At 36.0% G+C, this 21,365-nt stretch overlaps 1 protein-coding gene across 1 annotated transcript; it reads left to right on the top strand.

Moving 5' to 3' along the window:
* The first annotated feature begins 737 nt into the window (after positions 1-737).
* Positions 738-8,921, top strand: LOC111017555 (Transducin/WD40 repeat-like superfamily protein). The gene is made up of 19 exons (XM_022293346.2): positions 738-886; positions 996-1,157; positions 1,575-1,640; positions 1,941-2,057; positions 2,157-2,311; positions 4,724-4,841; positions 4,949-5,050; positions 5,262-5,418; positions 5,551-5,659; positions 5,740-5,842; positions 6,008-6,158; positions 6,267-6,399; positions 6,486-6,592; positions 6,708-6,775; positions 6,901-6,961; positions 7,648-7,875; positions 7,984-8,068; positions 8,283-8,461; positions 8,635-8,921. The coding sequence occupies exons 2-19, from the start codon at positions 1,020-1,022 to the stop codon at positions 8,718-8,720; spliced, it is 2,163 nt and encodes a 720-aa protein (XP_022149038.1). The 5' UTR covers positions 738-886; positions 996-1,019; the 3' UTR covers positions 8,721-8,921.
* The last annotated feature ends 12,444 nt before the right edge of the window (positions 8,922-21,365 follow it).

Genomic DNA, 21,365 nt, shown 5'->3' with positions numbered 1-21,365 from the left:
TAGATATAGATATATCCGTTTTCTAAAATTCATAACTTTTTATTTTATAATTAATTATATTTATAGTAAAAAGTTTAGATAAATTTAATATTTTAGTTTAGAATATTATTTTCTAATAACACAATAATTTTCTAAAAGATAAAATATATTTTACGATACTTTGAGATTCAATTCAAATCAAATTGTGTTTCTTTGTACCATGCATTTTAAAATGACTTGACTGCTAAATCTAAAAACATTTTTTATTTTGATATTTATGTAATTTTTTTTATTATAAAATTGAGTAGAAGTAATTAAGCACTTTAATTTAAAAAAAAACTAAATAAAATAAAAAGAAAGATGAATAGGTAAAGTCATTGTAAATATATAAGTTAATTTATTCAATCAAATGGTGAGCTATTTATTTTAATAATTGTTACTAAATTTTAAAAATAATAAATAATTATTAAAATATATCGAAAAATCACTTTCGATACATAATTTTTTTATAACTAAAATTAACGTTAATATATGATGAGATAAAATTAAGATATCGTGTGTAATGCACGTGTTAAATTACTAGTATATTTATGTGATGTGTAGTTTTCTTTCTGTGATCGTGTGTTGTATATTAATAAATAAAATAAAACAAATTTGGTTATATTTTATAATTTAAATTTAAATTTAAAAATGTTAAAGCCCTTTCACCTCCCTCAGCCCATTGGTACCCAACAACGACCAAAGAGGCTACAGCCTTTTCACCTCCCCCCAGCCCATTGGTACCCAAACCCAGCCAACCTAAATTTCTCTCTCTCTGATCCACGCCGTAGCCCATCCCACGCCCTAATTTCTTCTTTCTTCTTCTTCTTCTTCTTTCTTCGTATTCCCTACTGCTTCTCACGACCAGGTGATTCAAAAACCTCTATTATTATTTTTTTGTTTGTTTTTAACAACATTGGTCTACGATAACGTTCTAAAACCTGGTTCTTCTCCCTCTCTACCCTCTTTCTCGGTAGCCATTTCTGCAGAGGGGAAAAAAAATGAAGTTGAAGCTGGACAGGAAGCAGGTAGACACTGAAAGCAAAATCAGCAAATTGGAAAACAAAAACAGTTCTGAACATTCAGAAGCTCAGTCACAACTACAATTTGATTCTGCTTCTCTCTCTGATGATAATAAGGTTACTGTTCTTTTGCTACTCCCTTTAATTTTGTGCTATAGTTTTGACTTTTGAGCTGAATAATTTATCAAGAAAATATCTGGTTGATTCAAGTCTAATGTATATAATGGAGAACAAAATTGTCTGCTTGAGAGCTCTCTGTCATCTAGACCTATTCATTCATGCTATTGCCTCTGGTGTCTGCAAACTGATTGTTTGGATTTCGAGGAATTATCGTAACATTAAAATATGCACGTATCATTAAGCTATTGCTTTAAGCTTTTTAGTGGAAACCTATAGTTTTCTAATGTCTAGTGACAGGTGTGCGTGATTTGTTTTTTGATGGGTTCCCGAAATATGATCCAATGCTTTATTGTCATTGTTTCGTTACTTTTCCCCCTTATATCAAGTAGGTTGAATTTGATTTTGTGATTGTAGGATGTCTCGGATGGTTTTAAAGATCTTAAATTGTCAAAAGCTCGGGGAAGTAGATCTGCAGATAAGGTACATAATTACATTGCAATTTCATTTTTCTCTCCGCATGGAAAAATAGAATAGTGTAAATCTTAGATGTTCGAAAAGATTGAAATAGATAGTTACGTGCTTTAATGACTGAATGTTCTCATACTACGATATCTGTGGAATCCATGGTATTTTAGGACACTCTTCTCTTTCTCTCTCACCCATTTCCCTTTTGCATTGTTTATTAGCAAATACTTCTGTTTGGAAAGTCATTTTGTCTTTATATCGGTATTTTTTATTGGATCAAATTTTCTTTAATACTATTTGGAGTTACTGTTGCAGGTTCGTGTCAACGCAGGCAGCCATGATAATTTAGAGAATGTTCAGGACCAAGAAAATGAGAATGACAATTCCATACCTGATCAAGTGGCTGAGGAAAGTGATTCATCTGAGGATGAGGTGCGTGTAAATTTCAATAGCATGTAAAAGTGATTATAACTTTCTTATTTTCAATTACAGTATAGCAGCATAAACATCTTAAATTTCACGTGTTTGCAGGTAGCTCCTAGGAACACAATTGGGGATGTTCCCTTGGAATGGTATAGAGATGAGAAGCATATTGGCTATGACATTTCTGGAAAGAAAATATTGAAGAAAGAAAGAGAAGACAAATTACAATCCTTTCTAGCAAGTGCTGATGACTCAAAAAATTGGTGAGCATTTTTTGGTTGTTGGGATCAATTTATGTTTACACCCGCCACCTTGATATTTATTATCTGTGTGAAGAAGTTTTTTTTTGACACCAAGCATTTTATGCTTTTGTAATTAAGAGTTGTTTTGAGCAGCCAAGGCACTCAATACCTAAATATTGCTTTTGTTTCGTTTTAAACGTGTGATGTCCCTAATTTCTTTTCCTCCCATCATATATATACCCAAAAACATACCAACCATTTACTGATGGGTCCTTGTGTCAATTAGTAAGACTCTTGGAAAAATTGAGGGACTTTTTATGGGAAGGGGTAGATGAAGGTAAGGGCGTTCATCTGGTTAAGTGGGAGGATGTGTCAAAACCATTGCAACTAGCGGTCTAGGTATTGGTAATTTATGATTGTGCGATGAGGGCCTTGTGGCCAAGTGGTTGTGGCCTTTTCCTCCATGAATCTTTATGGCATAGGGTTATAGTGAGCAAGTACGACACTAAAGGTTCTTCTAGAAATCCGTGAAAGCTATTTTTATGACTTTCCTCATTTTTTCCCGTTTGTGCATATTGTTATGTGGGTGATGAGCTTGATACATTTTTCTGGGAGGATAAGTGGTTGGGAGATGGACCACTCTGCTCCTTGTTTCCTCACTTATAGCATCTTTCATCTTTGAAGGGTTGTTCGGTGGCCTCTGCATTATTTGCCTTAGGCAACACCTCTACTTTTATTTTTGGGCTTTTGTCATCGTCTATTTGATAGGGAGACTTTAGACTTAGTGGCCTTCTTGTATTTATTGGATGGGAGACTTTGTGGTTAGTTTGGGTAGGAGGGATTTTTCGCCTTTGGGCCCATAATCCTTTTGAGGAGTTTTCTTGCATTTATTTATTTATTTTTGGTTTGGTGGATTCTTCTCCTTTTGGTTGCCCTACTTTTTCTTCGCTTTGGAAGGTTAGATTTTTCACATGGTAGAGTTAACGCTTTGGATTGGATTTTGAGACACTTGACCTTTCTTAAAGGGCCTCAGTGTAGTACTATGTGTAGAGGAGAAACAGAGAATCTCGGTCATCTTCTTTGGAGTTGTCATTATGCCTCCTTGGTTTGGGATCACTTTTTTCAGACTTTTCGAGTTTGTGCGGCTTGTACTAGAGGGTGTTTGGATATGATGGAGGAGGCCCTTCTTCATCCCTGTTTTGGGACAAGGGCCGTTTTTTTGCAGGGCAGGATTTTTAGTTGTTTTGTGGGGGCTGTGAATTGAGAAGAATGATAAGATTTTTAGAGGGTTTGAGTGTTTCTGGGAGGAGGTTTGGAATCTTTTCAGATATCATGTGTCTCCTTAGGCCAATCTCATGTTGATTGGGGTTCGTTCCTTTAGTTTGGCTATTTTTTTAGGCTGTCTTTTTTTACGCCCATTTGTTTCACTTTCATTTGCTTTAATGAAAGCACAGTTTTTATCCAAAAAAAAAAGAAAAAAAAACTAACAAGCCGATTACACCCATCTTTTCCAATCTTAGCCCAACTGATTCAATGACCATATTTGGCTTGGGGAAACTTGTCGGATATTGATATGTTAGGTAAGTGGCCACTTATTCAAACGAGTTTGCACACTTTCTCACTAAATGGGTGAAGTGAAGGATTTAATGCCTATTCATGTCTTTCATTTATAAATGATGCATTTAGGCCTCTTTATTCCTCTTGGTTCTACAGTAGAAGCATTATTAGCTCTAAAGAGGATGAAGCTACTTAGATGAGAATTTGGGTGGTTGAGGAAGTGACTGGAAGCCAAAAATCCTATTTGTATTTTGATTTTTGAATATTTTATATTGAACATCACAAGCCTTTTCACCACAATTCACAACTCACTCCGGCACTTCCAACTGATAAGAGATGCCTCCATAAAACCTTACTTTGTTACTATTGAATGCTCCTTACATCCAAGTATAATAGTTGCAATTTTATGGTAAGAACTTATTCTCGGATGGTGAATTGGACTTGGGCCATGTTTCCCTTATACTCAATCCACTGTTTGAAAATTCGCTTGAATAGTTGGGGCATGGCTGTGCTGTTGGCTGGAAAGTCAATGATTTTTATGAAGCCCTTTACTTTAACCTAAACAGAAAGATTAATTACAGGATTGAGTTCATGACCTTTATATATCATTTGGGTATACAAACTGTCTCTTTTACCACTCAGTTATTTTGGTTACTTCTATGATATAAATTAATTTGCCACTAAATTTTTATAATTTTATTTGTGGTTTAAAATTCTTGTACTGCACACTCCCCATGAAAAACATTGAAAAGAAATTGGCATGTGCGGATGTAATATTTTTTATCATTTGAATGTATGCAACTCAGTTGTTTTATTATTCCGATCGGTGTTCTTGGTGACTTTTTGACTCTATCCCCATATCATAATATCTATCAGGCGAAAGTTATATGATGAATATAATGATGAGGAAATAGAGTTGACAAAGGAAGAAGTCAAGCAAATACGAAGATTGCTAAAAGGAAAGGCTCCACATGCAGACTTTGATCCATATGCGGTCTGTAGTTCCTGTGCAATTTTTTAGCTTACATGTTTGATTATCCAGTCCTTGCAATGATATACTTTCCCTAACCTATTATTTATTTTGTAATTTTCCAACTGCAGCCTTATGTTGATTGGTTTAAATGGGACGATGCCATACACCCACTGTCAAATGCACCTGAACCAAAGAGGCGTTTTATCCGGTCGAAGTGGGAAGCTAAGAAGGTAACGGTTTCAAATTCTGTCGATAGAATGAATTGGTTTGATGTTTTACTGCTTTGGTCTTTTTTCAAAATTTCCTATGGTATAAGAAATGCTTCTCTAGATGAACCACAATCATATATCTGATTATACCAGTGTGTTTACCTCCTGTGATCATATACTGGTTCCATGTCTTCTTCTCTACATTTTCTGGTTTTGGCAATTGATTCTGTAGGTTGTTCAATTAGTTCGGGCAATTCGAAATGGGCATATCAAATTTGAGAAGCCCAAAGAAGAACCACGTTTCTACCATTTGTGGGGTGATGATTCTATCTCCACAGAGAGGACCACACATTTATCTTACATTCCTGCACCAAAACCCAAATTTCCTGGTATTATTTTAACTGTCTTCTAGATTTGTAGGTGTTTACCACTTCTATCTGGAACATATAATCCTTCTATTTTTAGATTTGTAGGTATTTCTTCTAGATTTGTGGATTTGTAAGTGTCTTATTTTTTGACAGGTCACGATGAATCATATAATCCTTCTATGGAATATATTCCCACTCAAGAAGAAATAAACTCTTATCAGTTAATGTATGAAGAAGATCGGCCGAAGTTTATTCCTAGAAGGTGATAAAGCTTTATATATGGAAATAAACTATTTTATTTTTGTTGTCCATCCATCGATTTATAATATTTGTTCTGGTCAGGTTTACATCCATGAGAAGTGTACCTGCCTATGACAATGCTCTTAAGGATGCATTTGAACGTTGTTTGGATTTATACTTGTGCCCTCGTGTTCGGAAGAAACGTGTAAGCAAAACAAGATCGATGAGATTTGCTATTGTTTTTTTTAATACAAAAATAAAGACCTACCATTGCTTCCTTGGTCTTGCACCAGACATTGGCTGTGTTGATGTCATTTTATTTCTCAACGATTACAAAAATCATTCTTGTTTCCATACTTTCATGTTTCAGATTAATATTGATCCTGAATCTTTGAAGCCTAAGCTGCCAAGCCGAAAAGATCTTAAACCTTATCCGACTACATGCTATCTTGAATATAGAGGTCATAAGGATGTTGTCATTTCCATTTCAACTGAAGCCAACGGTCAATGGATTGCTTCAGGTAGGAATAACACTGGTTTTGGGGAATATAGAGGTCTCAATTCTTTTCAGTCATGAGACTAGAATGATTGTTAGATTTGGGTCCAATTTTCTGCTGTTGTGTGTTCAGGTTCATTGGACGGAACTGTTCGTATATGGGAAGTTGAAACAGGTAGATGTCTCAAAGTATGGGAGGTTGGGGAAGCTGTAAAATATGTAGCTTGGAATCCTTTGCCTGAGCTTCCGATACTGGCTGTTGTTGTGTAAGAATAATGATATCATCATTTTCAAGATGTTTGAACTATGGTATCACACTCTTTTTGTTAATTGACTGGGAAACGTTCTGCAGGGGTATTGATGTACTACTTTTAAACACTGGTTTTGGGGATGGAGAAGTTCAAACAAAGATTAAGGAACTTCTACATGTTGAGATGCTTCCTGAAACAGATAATTCTGGTAATATGCAATAGTGATTAATCTCAATGCCATAGTCATTCTGAATATTGTGCTAATTTGTTTGTTTTTTATTTTAATAAAGTGTACTGTCCTAATTTGTGATGATTATGTATAGATAAGACACCTGTTGCAACATGGCTTCAAGATGATAAGATTGAGGGAATTAGATTGAGGCATTTTAAGGTGCTTTCTATTCACCTTCTCTTAAATGTTATAATAGTTTCATTTTGTCTTATAGCCAGAATCAAGTGGCACTTTTTAAATTAGGAATGTAACTGGATTTCCTTGTGCTTGAATGTCGTTTGCAGACTGTATCTTCAGTTGAATGGCATCGTAAAGGAGATTACCTTTCAACAGTGATGCCAGCTGATATCCTTATTTTGTTTTGAAGTTATATCAATCTTTTGTTCACTTGGATATGAATGACTTTGAGTTACATGTCCGTACGTTTATGGAAAAGGCTTGGTAATTGTTTAAATTTTCTATATATGTGAAGTATATTGTTAACATTCGTTGCTCATACCTGCAGTTTTGGAGAATAACATCTGTTCGCATATTGATTCATGACCTTTGTTTTCCACAATATTATTTTTCAGAGTCCTTGATTGGTTTTTCAGCCTAGTATTTGAAGAAAGCTCATGACTCTAAGTTTGTTAGAAGATAAACTTCATAAATTTCTTCTAATTAGGTTGAGTGTTGCTTGAATAACTCTTGCTCCTTGATATAAATGATACGTTGCAAGTTCAGGTCTTGTGGTGTCTTTTGTACCAGCCTGATTCCTGAAGGAAGTCAGTTAGGCTTATTCTATCTGCTCTTCTGTGCATGCTTGGCGCACATTTCTTGCTGAGGATGCTTTCCTCCCTTTTTTGTGCTTCCTTTTTTATTGGCTTCATTTTAGCTTCATTCTTCTTAATGGAAGTGTTGTTTCTCATTAAAGAAATGTTGAACCATATAGGATCTTTTGTATCTTATATTTTCTTGTCCGTTGGGTGAAGTGGTAAGAATTATTTAGTTGTTCAGTTAAGAGTGCAACAGTTTTTCTTGACTTATATTACGTGAATCAAGAGCAGTTCTTATACACCAGCTCTCTAGAAAGCTGACACAAAGAATTCCATTCAAGTTGCATGGGCTTCCTGTTACATCCGTTTTTCATCCTACACGTTCTATCTTCTTTGTATCAACAAAAAAGAATGTTCGTGTTTATGATCTATTAAAGCAAAAGCTCATAAAAAAGCTGGAAACTGGACTCCGTGAAGTTTCTTCGATTGCCGTGCATCCGGCTGGTACATCTAACGTTTAAGTCTCAGTGGATGTGATTACATTGTGTAGTGATGCTTCCATACAAAAAATTCTAGTTCGTGGGAAGTTTTTACATGGAATTTTTTATGTAGGTGATAATGTTATCGTGGGGAGCAGAGAAGGGAAATTGTGTTGGTTTGATATGGACCTTTCATCTCAGCCTTACAGAATTCTCAGGTATTTTGCCCACTGCTCTGCTATAATTATTTTGCTGGATGGAAAAATAATTGGAATAACTTGGAAATATTATGAGTCGTATTTATTTGAACATCAAAGAAATGTTCACATGGAGAGAGATTAGTTGGCAGGAGGACGAGGAACCTTTTTTTTTTTTCCCTGCTGTCTGTTAAAATAAAAATTCTGTAACGTTTGTTTTGGAATACTGATGCAGCTGCCATCCAAAGGATATCACCAATGTTGCTTTCCATCGCTCGTATCCATTGTTTGCATCTTGCTCTGATGATTGCACTGCATATGTTTTTCATGGGATGGTTTACTCGGATCTTACACAGAATCCCCTTATTGTACCGTTGGAAATACTAAGAGGACACAAAAGCACTAACGGAAGAGGTGAGGAAGTCGTTTGCATCAATTAAATTCTCTCATGGAGTGGGTATGATTTGTAAATGAAAATGGATCGATTTTATGCATGATGGGCAAAAATACAAGTCTGGTGGTCAGAAGTCGAGTCGTATTATTAGAGACTAATAATATCACATTTGCTTGTGTCTCATCAAATGCAGGAGTAATGGACTGCAAATTTCACCCAAGGCAGCCATGGTTATTTACTGCTGGTGCGGATTCAGTGATTAAACTGTACTGTCATTGAGAAGAAAGGTCTTGGCACCTGTTGTTTTAGGTGAAAAATTCAAATTTTGTCAGTCTTCTCACAATTAATCCATCAAGGATTATACATGAGCAGAAGCTAGGCCATTCATTGTAATCCATAGTTTAAAGGGATGGGTTTATCGAATTTTCCAAATTATTTGTTCCCTACTTAGAAGGCAAATCATAATTTAGAAATTGTTCACGAGGCTACCTTCTTACATACAAATTGTAAGAGAACCTATTATTAGCAAACTGAGTAACGAAAGACTATACACAATATCCCCAAAAGATATGCAAGTTATTAAATTAAAGCATATCATTATGACAAAAGTTGAAGTGCCGCTATGGCTGGTATCTTCTCTCGCAATTGCCACGCCAACTCAGCGGCTGGCCCTGTGATCCTAACTTTAACTATTGGCTCCTCGATACCCACAAGTTCAAGAGAAACAAGGTAAGGCCTTATCTCCTCAAGTACCTAAGAAAGTAAAATGAACTTATTCCATCACAACTGTGCAAACATGAATGACTCTGAGTTCGTCGATCTCCATCGTGGTCTTAACAATTAAGCAAGCAAAATTCAAGGGTTTTGATGAAATGTAGCAGTAGAACATCGATGCACTTGATTGATATTGCTACAACAAATGGAAGGAAGATGCAATTATGACATTAGAAGTATATACAAATGTTGTTTTGTCAACACAACAGTAACCAAGAAACTGAAAAAGGCCATATTAGAGTAGAAACAACATTTGTGATTAAAGTAATAGTAACCATATGCTCCTTGTAGCTTCAACCATACAACATTTCCGTCTATTTCATGTAATGCCACATTTCCACCATGTGCAATAAGATATGGTGGAACCTTGTTCCTGGTCAACTAATACACATTTCATTCCCCTGCAATCAATAAAAACCCATTTCAAGTTCCATATCATGTTCAACTTCAACACTCACTTGGAATCGCTAAACTTGCATTAGATAGAACACATACCTCTTCTGCAAATAGTTCCTCAAGAACACGATTAATCTGCTGCTCCTCTGCCACCATAGCTAGTGCCATACTCACCAATTCATCAGACAACACATAATCACTGATTCTAGAAACTGATACCAGGTTTCTTGTCCTATAATGCAGGATTTCACTAATTATTATTGACCTGTCTGGTGCTTGCTGCATTTCTCGGATCCATGAGCGGTGAGAAAATCCAGCAAGCCACCTAAGATGTTGAAGCTAACTTCATATCTTTCTATGCACTGCAATATGACAAAATATAATTTTTGTTCCTTTTCATTAATGAATGAAAAGTCGGTTTCTTATTTGAAAAAAAAAAGTGTATATATATACCAGAAAGTCCAATAGAAAGTTCCCATTCAACTTAACATATACCAAATCATATTCCAAGATTAATTGTTTCAGGAAATTTTTTTGGGACAGCAACATAGTTACTTGTACATCTCTAATAAGGAGAAGAGTGGCAAGAGAATGTGAATCCGAATGCACAACAAAGTCCTCAAAGGATTCATCAGCAAGAATTAATATCTGTTTCATATAGTTTCAGTGATCAGTATGTTGAGTCCAAGAACTTTATAACTTTGAAATGGTGGTAGTTGGATCAGAGATGCAAAGATAAACTATGTATGGAAATAGTAACACAACTTACGGAATCAAAAGTTTCCAGCGGAATTGACTCCAGATGTCTTCTAAGCATTTCCAAGTGTTTGTAGTCGGGCATGGTGCATGGGCGCTTCGTTCGTATCTTTACGAATCAGACTGAGGGGCCCACGGGCTTTTGTGCTTACATCGATCGGTCATCAGCACGTACGACCGTCTTGATGGAAGGACATGTGCCTGTAGCAGTTTCGCGAGCAGTCGCATCCCGTGCGTGGTGCTCGAAGTGATGGAGTCGACGACCGTGATTCCCTATGCTGTTGGGATTCGAAACGGTGCTCAGAGATCTTTTTAAATCTGCTGGCAGGTGGGGTGACGATTGCTCTTTCTCTTTGCATCTTTGTTCCTTCGACATCTCCTTAGGAGATCGCCACTCTGATGGCTCACCGTCCGTTTGTTAACCATGTTCCATTGCAGGCCACCGAACAAGACATTTCGGAGCTTCGTGCTAGGTATCGTATTCCTGACTACGTTCTCATGCGTCTTCCGATTGAGGACAAAAGGATAATACTTCTCTGCTTGGGTGGGTAAGTTTCTACCCAGAGATGTTCTTGAACGAGGTCAGGCTTCCTCTTTCTCTTTTCGCCCAGTTTTTCTTGACCTTTGCTGGGTGGCTCCAGTGCAACCGCTCCCAATGTATGGGGGATTTTGATGGCGTTGGCTATCCTCTGGCCGGAGTTGGGGGGAGGCGAAAAGATGTCCCTTGCGCTGCTGTCCACCCTGACCCTAATGAAGTCCATCAGGGGTTTTCATAGGTTCTACAGCTTGAGTTCCCGTTGCGGGACGCTCTTCAACACTCTGTCCTCGACTAAGAATTGGAAAGATAATTGGTTCCTCGTCGGAGGGCGATTGTGGGTCGGTGATGGCCCGTGGTTGAGCGTGTGGCCTGCTGCTCCAGGGAGAATGGTATGCATTTAAGAGCTTCCATCTCCCTTTTGCTGTTGCGGCCTTTAAACTTTGATTTTTCTTGGCAGTGTTCCCGATTGGAGCCCCTCCTCTTGCATCTCAGTCGAAGTTTTAAAGAAGATCCTTGTTGGGTGTGTTGTCCTCATAGTTTGTATTTATGTAAAAATAAATGTATATTCAATAAAGTTTTATTCAATCAATTTGTTGTTGAATTCATAGGATTACATTGTCCAAAATCCAATAAACTAAACATCCAAAAGGTTATTATCATGTAACCGGGACAATATATCTATTGGGTGTATATTTGATATACTGGGTATATATTTGATATACCTCTGATATAATAGGTATGTATTTGATATACCCTTCATATACAAGTAGATTGTAACAATCGAAAAAATATATATAAATATACATATTTAAATTATTATTTCTATTTAGTTGTTCTCTTTATTTTCTCAAAAATATAAATTTTTGTTTTCAAAATTATTTTTAAAAGATAATTTGTTTTTAGAATTTAAAAAATAAAAAAGAAAGAGTTTTATTAAGTCTTCGTCTTTTTATTATCCTTTTTAAATAAGGATTCATTAGGGTTTGTTATAAAAGTCCTTAAACCCTAGGTTCTATTTTCTTAAACTGTTAGACCTAGTTTTCTCTCCAAGAGAAAAAGAAAAGGAGAGAAGAATAATTTTGGTATTTTCTCTCAAAGATCGATAAGCTTTTTTTCTTCCTCATTGTTTTAGTTTTATTTTTCTTGATCTGTAGTTCTTTAATTCAATTTATTGGGAAAAGTTTTGAGGTCTTTGTTTTTAGAGTAAAATATTTTAAAGGCTTTTTGCCCTAAAAATTTTTCAGAATTTTTTGTTTGAATCTTGTTGTTTATAAAGACTGTTTTTGGGCTATTTTGAGACTCTTTTTGCATAAAAAATTTACCTATTTGTATCATATAAATTATAGTTGGTTGTTATGATTTTTACATGAAAAATTATATGTTTTTACCAAGTTTTAAAAGTTTTCAGATCTGATTTTTCTATAAAAATCAGTAAATTGTTAATTGTTTTATGGAAAATTCTTGGAAGTTTTATTTTATAAAAAAGAAAATTTTCCAGATTTAAAATCCCCAAATTTTCAATTGTTTAGAAGGTTTTTAAGCTTGTTTTATTGAGAAACTTTTTGTAAATTTAGTTCGTATTGATTTATATCGATTTTTGTAATTTTAAAGGTTGTTATTGTTGTTTTTAGAGGCTTTTTAACCCAGTTTTCAGATCTGGTTTTGTAGCCCCAAATCCATACTTTCCTAATTATTTTGCATAAAAAAGTGTTTTGAATGGGAAAATTGGGTAGATAAGATTTGATTATGAATTTTAAATCTTTGGATAGGATTTAAGGATTAATTTTGGATATTGGTTGTTTCTAGGCGTTGACAACTACCCAAGGAAAAAGTTAAGTTAGATTTGTAGGATTTTTCGCAAGAGGTAGTGATTTACCGTATCCCTTCAAAAAGTATTGTAAGTCTTTGGAAAAGTATTGTAAGTGATTTGTCATATCTTTTCCAAAACTAAAATGTATTTTGGATTTGATACGACGATTTAAAATTGATATCTTGCATATGAAATTCAAATTTTATTATGGATTTGAAAACTAATTTGACAATTGAAATTATGTTTATTTGCAAAGTATTTGAAGTATTCTTAAATGATTTGATAAAGTTTTGTTTAGATTTATTTAAATGTTTGAAATTTATATTTTGTTTATTTGTGAAATATTTGAAATCATGTTTTAGAGGATTGATAAAGTTTGTTTTAAATTAGTTCAATGTTTTGAATTAATTTAATATTGAAAGTAAGTATTTGTTTTGCATTTTATTTGAAAGATATTTTGATTGATTTGATAGGGCTATCCGTATATGCCATGATTTTGTTTTGAGGAACGTTTTGCATACTTGGGTTAGTAGTCTAATTCGGAATTGATGGATTTCTGTTCTGGCTTATTTGTGGGAAGACACTTTTATGGTTTGACATTTTTTGGGAATGAAGATTCATGTGTGTGTTATCACTCACATGGCCTCACACTTAAGTAACCGTTCTGTTTGTTCTGATCGATATTATTTCAACAACTCTGTTCTGGTCGATTTTAATTCGATAACTCTTATAGAAGCTTCTGATTGATTGGTGTTACCGACGGGTAACCGCATATGTTCTGTCGGCTACCCAAATAATGCAACCTTCCACTCTGATTTTGAAAGTATGAATTGATGTAAGATTGTTTTGAATGTTTGAATGATTTAGTTATTCGAAAGTTTGAAAGTTGTACCAAATGTTTTAGAAGGAATTTTGAAAGTTTTGATTGAAAGAAAGTTTGTTTTGAAGGATTTGAAGTTTGATCGAATGAAAGTTTGTTTCAAATGAATGGAAGATTGTTTTGAATCATTAAAAGTTCGTTTTGAATGAATGAAAGTTTGTTTTGATTGACTGGAAATTTTATCTTATTTGAAGACTTTGATTCTGAAAATTTAGTTTGTTTTGAAAGTTTTGAAAATTGTATTAAATATTTTAAAGGACTTTAAAAGTTTTGATGTGTTCGTATTTTTGTTTACGAATGTTTTGAAAGGAAAATGAATTTCGAAATTTGATATGGAAATTGCTTATTGAGTATTTTTGTACTCATTTTTCTGTTTTCTAAATGTTTTTCAGATGAAGGATTGAATGATCGTTCTGGTAGAAGGTGAAGTTTAGTGTACTGACATGAGTTTGAAAGTCATATTCCTATTTAGTTAAGTTAGTTTAGAAAATTTCTGTAAGGAAATTGCTTCCGCTGAATAATTTTAGTTCTTAAAGTTTCTTGAAAGTTACGGTTCCGCATTTTATCAGAATGATCGTATTAGAAAATACGGGTTGTTACATGGATAACGTTCCAGGAATAACCTAAAGGGTCTATAGTATATGGATAAGGTTGGGTACCTTATCCTGGCAACATTATGGATATGACCCACTTTGTAAATGTTACAGACGACTCGATCCAGGTCGTTCGTGTGAAGAAATGTGAGTGGGGGTATCCTATACAATGAGTTTGTATAAGACCGGACCGCGAAATAGCCAATCTTTAGATGTAACACCGTTAACTATCAGATTGCTATTTCTTAGGATGACCAGACAACTCATTCTCAATCCTGAGTGAGTTATGGACTCTTGCTCGTGAGAGCTCGTCCTTTGATCTATATGGGTGAGAGTGGCCCGAGTTGCCGACTCAACATTCCTACCATTTTGAGGACGAGACCGAGTGGGAAGTTGAGAACATAACTTCACAAAATGGAATTAACTCTTCCCCGACCTTAGGGGAGTAGATGAGTGTTCTCTTAAATATTGACTCCGGGATTTGAACAAGGGGCCCCACCCTCTCATTGGCTCGAGAGGGACTTTCGGTTATTAGTCGGACCATAACCGGGTTGTTCATTAGAGGAGCAGTGATATTTAAGGAGCAAGATGTAACTCAGGGGTAAAACGACAATTTTACCCAACTTGAGTTACGAACACTTGTGAAGGATTGACTTGCCATTAATGGTTGTATATCCGTGGACACGAAAATATTGTGCAGTGAGAAGAGTGCAGCTGCGGGTCTTTAGTGGAGTGGCCCGTAGTTAATGAATGTTGATTAACTTGGTCAATGAGTTTGATCGATTAATCTTGTATCATTGGAGCTTCTGATCTGTAGGTCCAATATTATGTCCCCTTTCTAGCTCATAACGGGTAAAACGAGGATCAAGTTTTTGGAAGAATTTGAACTGTACAAATTGCTCAAGGAAATATATGTATATTGATACATCATAATATATAGTTAATTCTAAATTAAAACTATATATTATGAGAGAAATTATTTAAATGAGATTCAAATAAAATTAAAATGAATAAGATTCATATTAAAACTATAGGTTAAAAATAATGTGCATAAGATGTACATTACAACTATAAGTATGGGGGGACTCGGTTCCTCCTCTCAAACGCCGTCGTTTGGTGAGGCTAAGTGATGTTTCGCCTCCGTCTAACCTTCCTGCTGAGGAACCGGTCTTCTGGGTTACAGAGATTATTGAGCCTAGTTCGAGTGATGCAACATCTCTAGAATCCCCCCCCCCCAATTATCGATCAGGGGTTAGCGTTGGCGGTGAGAGATGCTTCTAGTCCGGGTGGAGGAGTAGAGGGACTTGGGGACGCGGTGCTGGGTGAGGACACAACCTTCGAGGATCCTCCCTTCGAGAACTCTCGGTCAGTGGATTCTTCCCCTCGACAAGAGGCAAACGTCACGCTGGCTTGCTTCGACATCCCTAATGAAGCCGCTCCTTTGAACCCTTACCAGTACATGGGTGACATCCAGGCATCCACCCAGGATATGGCTCGCTGTTCCTTCGACCACGGATTTGTCCCTTAGCCTTTCCGCTTCTGGCAGGAGTGCCGAGATTGGGCCTTTGACGCGATTCACGTGAGATCTCCCTCCTTTCCTTTCTTTCTCATTATTCCCATTCCCCGCCTGACACCCTCTCTGGGTCATTTTTATCAGCTAGCCGATCACTTTCACGCTCTATCCCTGGCCTTGCAGGATGAGCTAGCGGCTAAGAGGGTTCGGGAACAGAAGCACCAAGCATAGGTACAACGTCTCCTGGCTTTGTTAGGTGTGGCTGATCGATCCACTCTTACTCATGCCCAGGTTGAGCTTATCCAATTGGAGGAGCAGACCGCTTGGGAGGATGCATTGCGAGCAGAGGAGAGAGCAACTCTGTTGGGTTTTATGCCTTAAACTCATGGTTTGTAAACATAAAACAAATATTCATTCAATAAAGTTGTTATTGATAGAATTTCATTAACCCAAATCTAATAAACTAACATCCGAGGTTATGTTATGTAACTGGAATAGTATATAACAATATACAGTATATATATAATATACAACATATATATTTGATATACAGGTGGATAATGTTCTAGTAGTAACCTAAATGGTCTATAGCATATGGATAAGGTTGGGTACCTTATCCTGGTAACACTATGGATACGGTCCACTTTGTAATAGTTACAAATGACTTGATCCAGGTCGTTCGTGTAAAGACATGCGAGTGAGGGTATCCTATACAATGAGTTTGTATAGGACTGGACCACGAAATAATTAATCTTTAGCTATAACATCGTTAGCTAATAGATTAATATTTCAATAAGATGACCAGGTAACTCAATTCTAAGTGAGTTATGGACTCCTACCTATTAGGGCTCGTCGTTTGATTATTTGTATAGGTGAGAGTGGCTCGAGTCGCCGCTCAATATGCCTACCATTTTGGGGACGGGACCGAGCGGGGAGCTGGGAACATAACTACACAAGATGAAATTCACTCCTTCCTGACTTTAGGGGAAGTAGATGAGTGTTCTCTTGAGTGCTGACTCCAGGACTTGAACAAGGGGCCCTACCCTCTCACTAGTCCGAGAGGGACTTCCGGTTATTGGTTGGATCATAACCGGGTTGTTCATTAAAGGATCAACGGTACTTATGGTACAAGATGTAACACATGGGTAAAACGGTAATTTGACCCAGCTGTGGTTATGAACACTCGTGAATGATTGACTTACTGTTAATGGTCAAAATCCATGGACGCAAAATATTCTACAGTGAGAAGAGTGGAACTGTGGGTCTTTAGTGGAGTGACCGACAGTTAACGAATGTTGACTAATATGGTTAATGAGTTTAATAAATTAATCTCGTATCGTTGGAGCTTCCGATTTGTAGGTCCATTAGGTCCCCTTGCTAGCTCGTAAAGGATAGTTAAAAACATTTAGCCTTGAAAAGAATTTGAATTGTTAAAATTCGTTAAAGAGAATTAAGGTTAATTATATGAGATGCAATTAGTATAATGTATGTTGATACATTATAATATAAAGTTAATTTTGAATTGGATTCAAAAGTATGAGAGATGAATATTATAATTTGATTCTAATATAGTTGATTAATTTAATTTTAATTTAATTTAATATGATTTAATTAGATTAATGCGATATATTAATTTGGTTAAATTAAATTAGATTTAATTTAATTTAATTAATAATTTTTTAAAAAATTAATTAAATTAGATTTAATTAATTTTTATTTTAATTAAAATAAAAGGAAAAAAAGAGAAGAAAAAAAAAGGAAAATGACCATTAATGAATGGTGGGAACTGGGGAAGTGAGTGGGGAAGTGGTGTCTTCCCCCTCACTCCTCCTTCCCTATAAAAGGGAGGCCCTCTCAATTCCTTTGCACGGCTCCCGGTCCTCGGTTATTGAGTTTCCAAAACTCCAATGAGAAATTCTTTCTCTCGATCTCTCTGTTTCCCTTTCAATTATAAGACGATTCCCACAAATTGAGTTCTTAATATCCAGATGATAGCGAGGAAGACTTTGTGGTGGCGTTGGTGTCTACATTGAAGAGGTGTCTTTAAAGTATGTATCACTAACTTCCTTCTTATTCATGCTTATATGTTTTTTCTTTGTTGTAATTCTAAGACAAGATCGAAGTACGCGAACCGCTGAGGGATCCAATCCCTTTAAACTCGTCTTTGTATAGAGTTGAACCGCACTAGCGTCATGCGACTTCTGCTGAGGCGCGTGTTAGCGAGCTTGAAGGGGACGTGCAGTCTCGTATGGCTGAGGTGATTGAGGTAGACTCTCACGCCAAGAAGGCCTCGGAAGATTTCAAAATAGCGTGTAAGAAGGCCGAGGAGAACCTTGAGATGGCTCGGGCGAGGCGACTTCTCGCGATAGTCGGATTACCGAGCTGGAGCAACGTCTGAAGGAAACTAAGGATAGGCTGCTCAAGGCAGAAAAGAGGCAAGCAGTGGCGGAGTCTGATCTGTCCTTGAGCAAGGAGGCCGAGGATATTGCCCTAGACTCCTTGCAACCAGAGTCTACTAAGGTTGGCAGCCTTGAGGTGGCTCTGGTTCAAGCTAAAGCCATTTTGGACAATCCGGAGCTCCTAGAGTCCCACTACTGCGGCTTAGACAGCTTCCGCGCTTTGGAGCAAGACCTCTAGTGGACAGGGGTTGAGTTTGAATGGGATCGTCTGCAGGAGCAGTGTCCGACCGAAGAGTGGAGATGCGTTTTTGACGCCTACCCGAGCAGGACACGCGTTCGCTCCTCTACAGGTGGGGGACCACTGACGGTCACCCTCTCAAGACAGATGTTGCTGAGCTGAACACATGTCCGTGCTAGAAGGAGCAGGGGACCACAGGCGATTATACCCAGTACGTAGTGGTAGCTGGAAACGTATGCTGTTGGTACGACGTGCACATTCACAGCCGCAGGTGGTAGAGCCACTATGCACCTAATGGAAACGCGCTCCTTTATGTCCGACCGTACAGCGCACAGCATCTCTGCCACCTCTAACCGTCGTCCTTTCTGGTCGGCCCCCGAGGCTATAAAAGGAAGGATCTTCATTTTCACCAAGTAAGTGAAAAACTTGTTACTAATACCTATGGTGTCTTATTCCTATTTCTATTCTAATTACTGACTTGACCGTCAGAGTATTTTAGGTGGGACATCGCACCAGCGTCGAGTATTTTGGTTTCAGGTCCGTCGGGTTCCAAGCCGGATTGCTCGTCCGTGTACCACGTGGCCATCAGCCAAAATTCACCTTCAACAAATATAAATTTATTTATATAAAGTATAAATTATTACCTTTAAATGAATAATAAAATTTTAAAATATTTTTAATTAAAAAAAAGAAATTTATTTTTGTTTATAAAAATTACAATAGCTGAAATAAGGAAAAAAAATTCAAAAATTTTTCTAATTAAAAAAATAGAAACATATTTTTGGGAAATTGGACGAAATAGGCGTTCTCCCATGCCTTTTATGTTTTTCAATCACCGTTTTCAAAACCCATGTTTTCTAAGCGTTCGATGACATTACCCAATTTCCAATTTACTTTCACTACCCCTCCACTAATACAATGCATTCTCTCTCCGTCCTCTCTCTCATCCCCTTTTTCTCTACACCATCTCACTTCTTTTCGCTGGGTGTTACAAAACACCTCTCATCTTTTTTGTTTGAGTTATACATAATCTTTCATCTTATTTTCTTTTTTCGCTTGAGTTTTACGAAAAAGAAACACCATTTTCGAATCTTTCATCTTCTTTTTTTAACTTGGGGTTTACGAAAAAAACACCACTTTCAGATCTTCCATCACTTCAGAAGCAATTTCCAGATCTCGCTCTCACTCTCTCTTGGCCATTTTTTTTCTCTCACGTAATGATAGGGGGAGATACAAAGTGAATTAAATTTTAAATTTGAAATTCAATTATAATTAAAACTATGAGAGATTAAATGAGATTGAGGAGAAATTTAACGAAATACATTTAGATTAAATTTTAAATTTGAATACCAAATGACTAAAATTAAGGAGGTTGAGGAGAGATTGAGATTCTGTTTGAATTCCAATTTTCAAATTTTTAATCAAAATAATCTATAATCTCTAATTATTTGTTAATTCATTTTAAATTTGAATTTGACGAAACTGTTTCGAAATTTATTTATTTAGCTTTGATCGATTTAATTTGATTATGATTTCATTTAAATTAACTAAATTTTATTATTATTATTTAGATAACATTTTATCTCAACTTCCTCTTCTCGCTCAACTTTCTCTGTCTTTATCTCCTTCCCCATCCCTATCCCCATGGTTAGGCCAAACTTACTCCTTCCTTGAGCTTCCTTCTTCGGCAAACGACCTCCCTCATCGATTTTTATGCACCTGTCGCTGGCGATTGCTGAAGGTAACCGGAATAATGGAGGCTGCTCATTAAAAAGAAAAGAAAAAAGAAAGAAGGCCGAGAGATTTATGATTTTTTCAGAGTAAAGAAGAAGAGAATTGAGAAACCCAATAAAATTTTAGAGAGAAAGAATGAGTTAATGGAAAATTATAGAAGAAAAAAAATTAATGAAAAATGAGAGAAGGAAAAAATATTGGAAAGAGAGAGAGGGAAATAGAGGGAGGGAAAAATATTATGGAAAAACAAGAGGGAGATAGAGAGAGCGAATAAGAGAGAAATCTAAAAAATGAGTGGGGTAGTGAAAGTAAATTGACAATTGAGTGATGTAGCAAACGGTTAGAAAACATGAGTTTTGAAAAGGGTGATTAAAAAACATAAAAGCATGAGAGAACGCCTATTCCCTCCAATTTCCGATAACTTTGTGAAGTTTAGTTTGAAATGTATAGTAATTTTTCGTTTTTCTATTTTATTTAGGGCTCGTTTGGTAACATTCTCGTTTCTTGTTTCTCGTTTCAAATTTTGTTAATAAATCTAAGTATTTTTCAACTAACTTTGCTTATTGTTACTCTTTTTTTTGGAACATTCTCACAATTGTATAGAAATTTTGGAAACAACCATAACTAGTTTCTCCTTTCTTGTTCTCATTTCCAATTTCTTCCAAAATATAAATAAAAAAATTGTTTTATCATTTAGAGGTTGAAACCATGCAATAAATTTTTCTTCATTAAAAATAATAAAAAAAACAGAAACATCGAACCCTTGTTGACTAGTGTCGTTCCATTTCCCGTAAATTCCAATATCCCAAACGAAACGACACCCAAAATGGCTTCCCCGTAAGAAACTACTAGTAATGAGGGCTGGAGTCTGGTTTCACCAAAGCCTCCGTATATGGGTTTTTTGGATTGAAACACAAATGAGCCTGAGTTCGCCAAGTATTTTCACAGAATGCCATCTTCTATCCAATCGTCGAATTCAAGTTATTTCTTAGATTATACCTCTTCTAATATTGATTCAAAAACTCTATAGTGATGAAAATGTTATGGAGATTTGAGAGCAACTTTCTAGGAAACTTTGTTTTGAAACTTTCGTTAAAGATGGGTTAACATTTTACGCTTACTAGTGGGTATGTTTAGCAATTTTCCGTGGTAGAAACCTAATTTTTTTAAAATTAACTGTTGTGTCTGTCAGTGTAATCTCAATAATCTCTACTTTTGCGATAGTTAAACTAAAAAAAATATCGACAAAAATACATTAAAATATTTAGAGGTTTGACTTCCACCTCAAGCGCC

This window comes from Momordica charantia (genome assembly GCF_013281855.1).
Source record: "Momordica charantia cultivar OHB3-1 chromosome 4 unlocalized genomic scaffold, Mcharantia_2.0 BLBB01000004.1, whole genome shotgun sequence".
NCBI lineage: Eukaryota > Viridiplantae > Streptophyta > Magnoliopsida > Cucurbitales > Cucurbitaceae > Momordica > Momordica charantia.
This window is presented reverse-complemented; position numbering and strand designations above follow the sequence as displayed.

Coding starts and splice junctions, on each gene's coding strand:
- LOC111017555 (XM_022293346.2), top strand. CDS start 1,020: ATGAAGTTGAAGCTGGACAGGAAGCAGGTAGACACTGAAAGCAAAATC. Junction 5,051..5,261: donor CGAAGTGGGAAGCTAAGAAG/GTAACGGTTTCA, acceptor TTGATTCTGTAG/GTTGTTCAATTAGTTCGGGC. Junction 5,660..5,739: donor CCGAAGTTTATTCCTAGAAG/GTGATAAAGCTT, acceptor TGTTCTGGTCAG/GTTTACATCCATGAGAAGTG.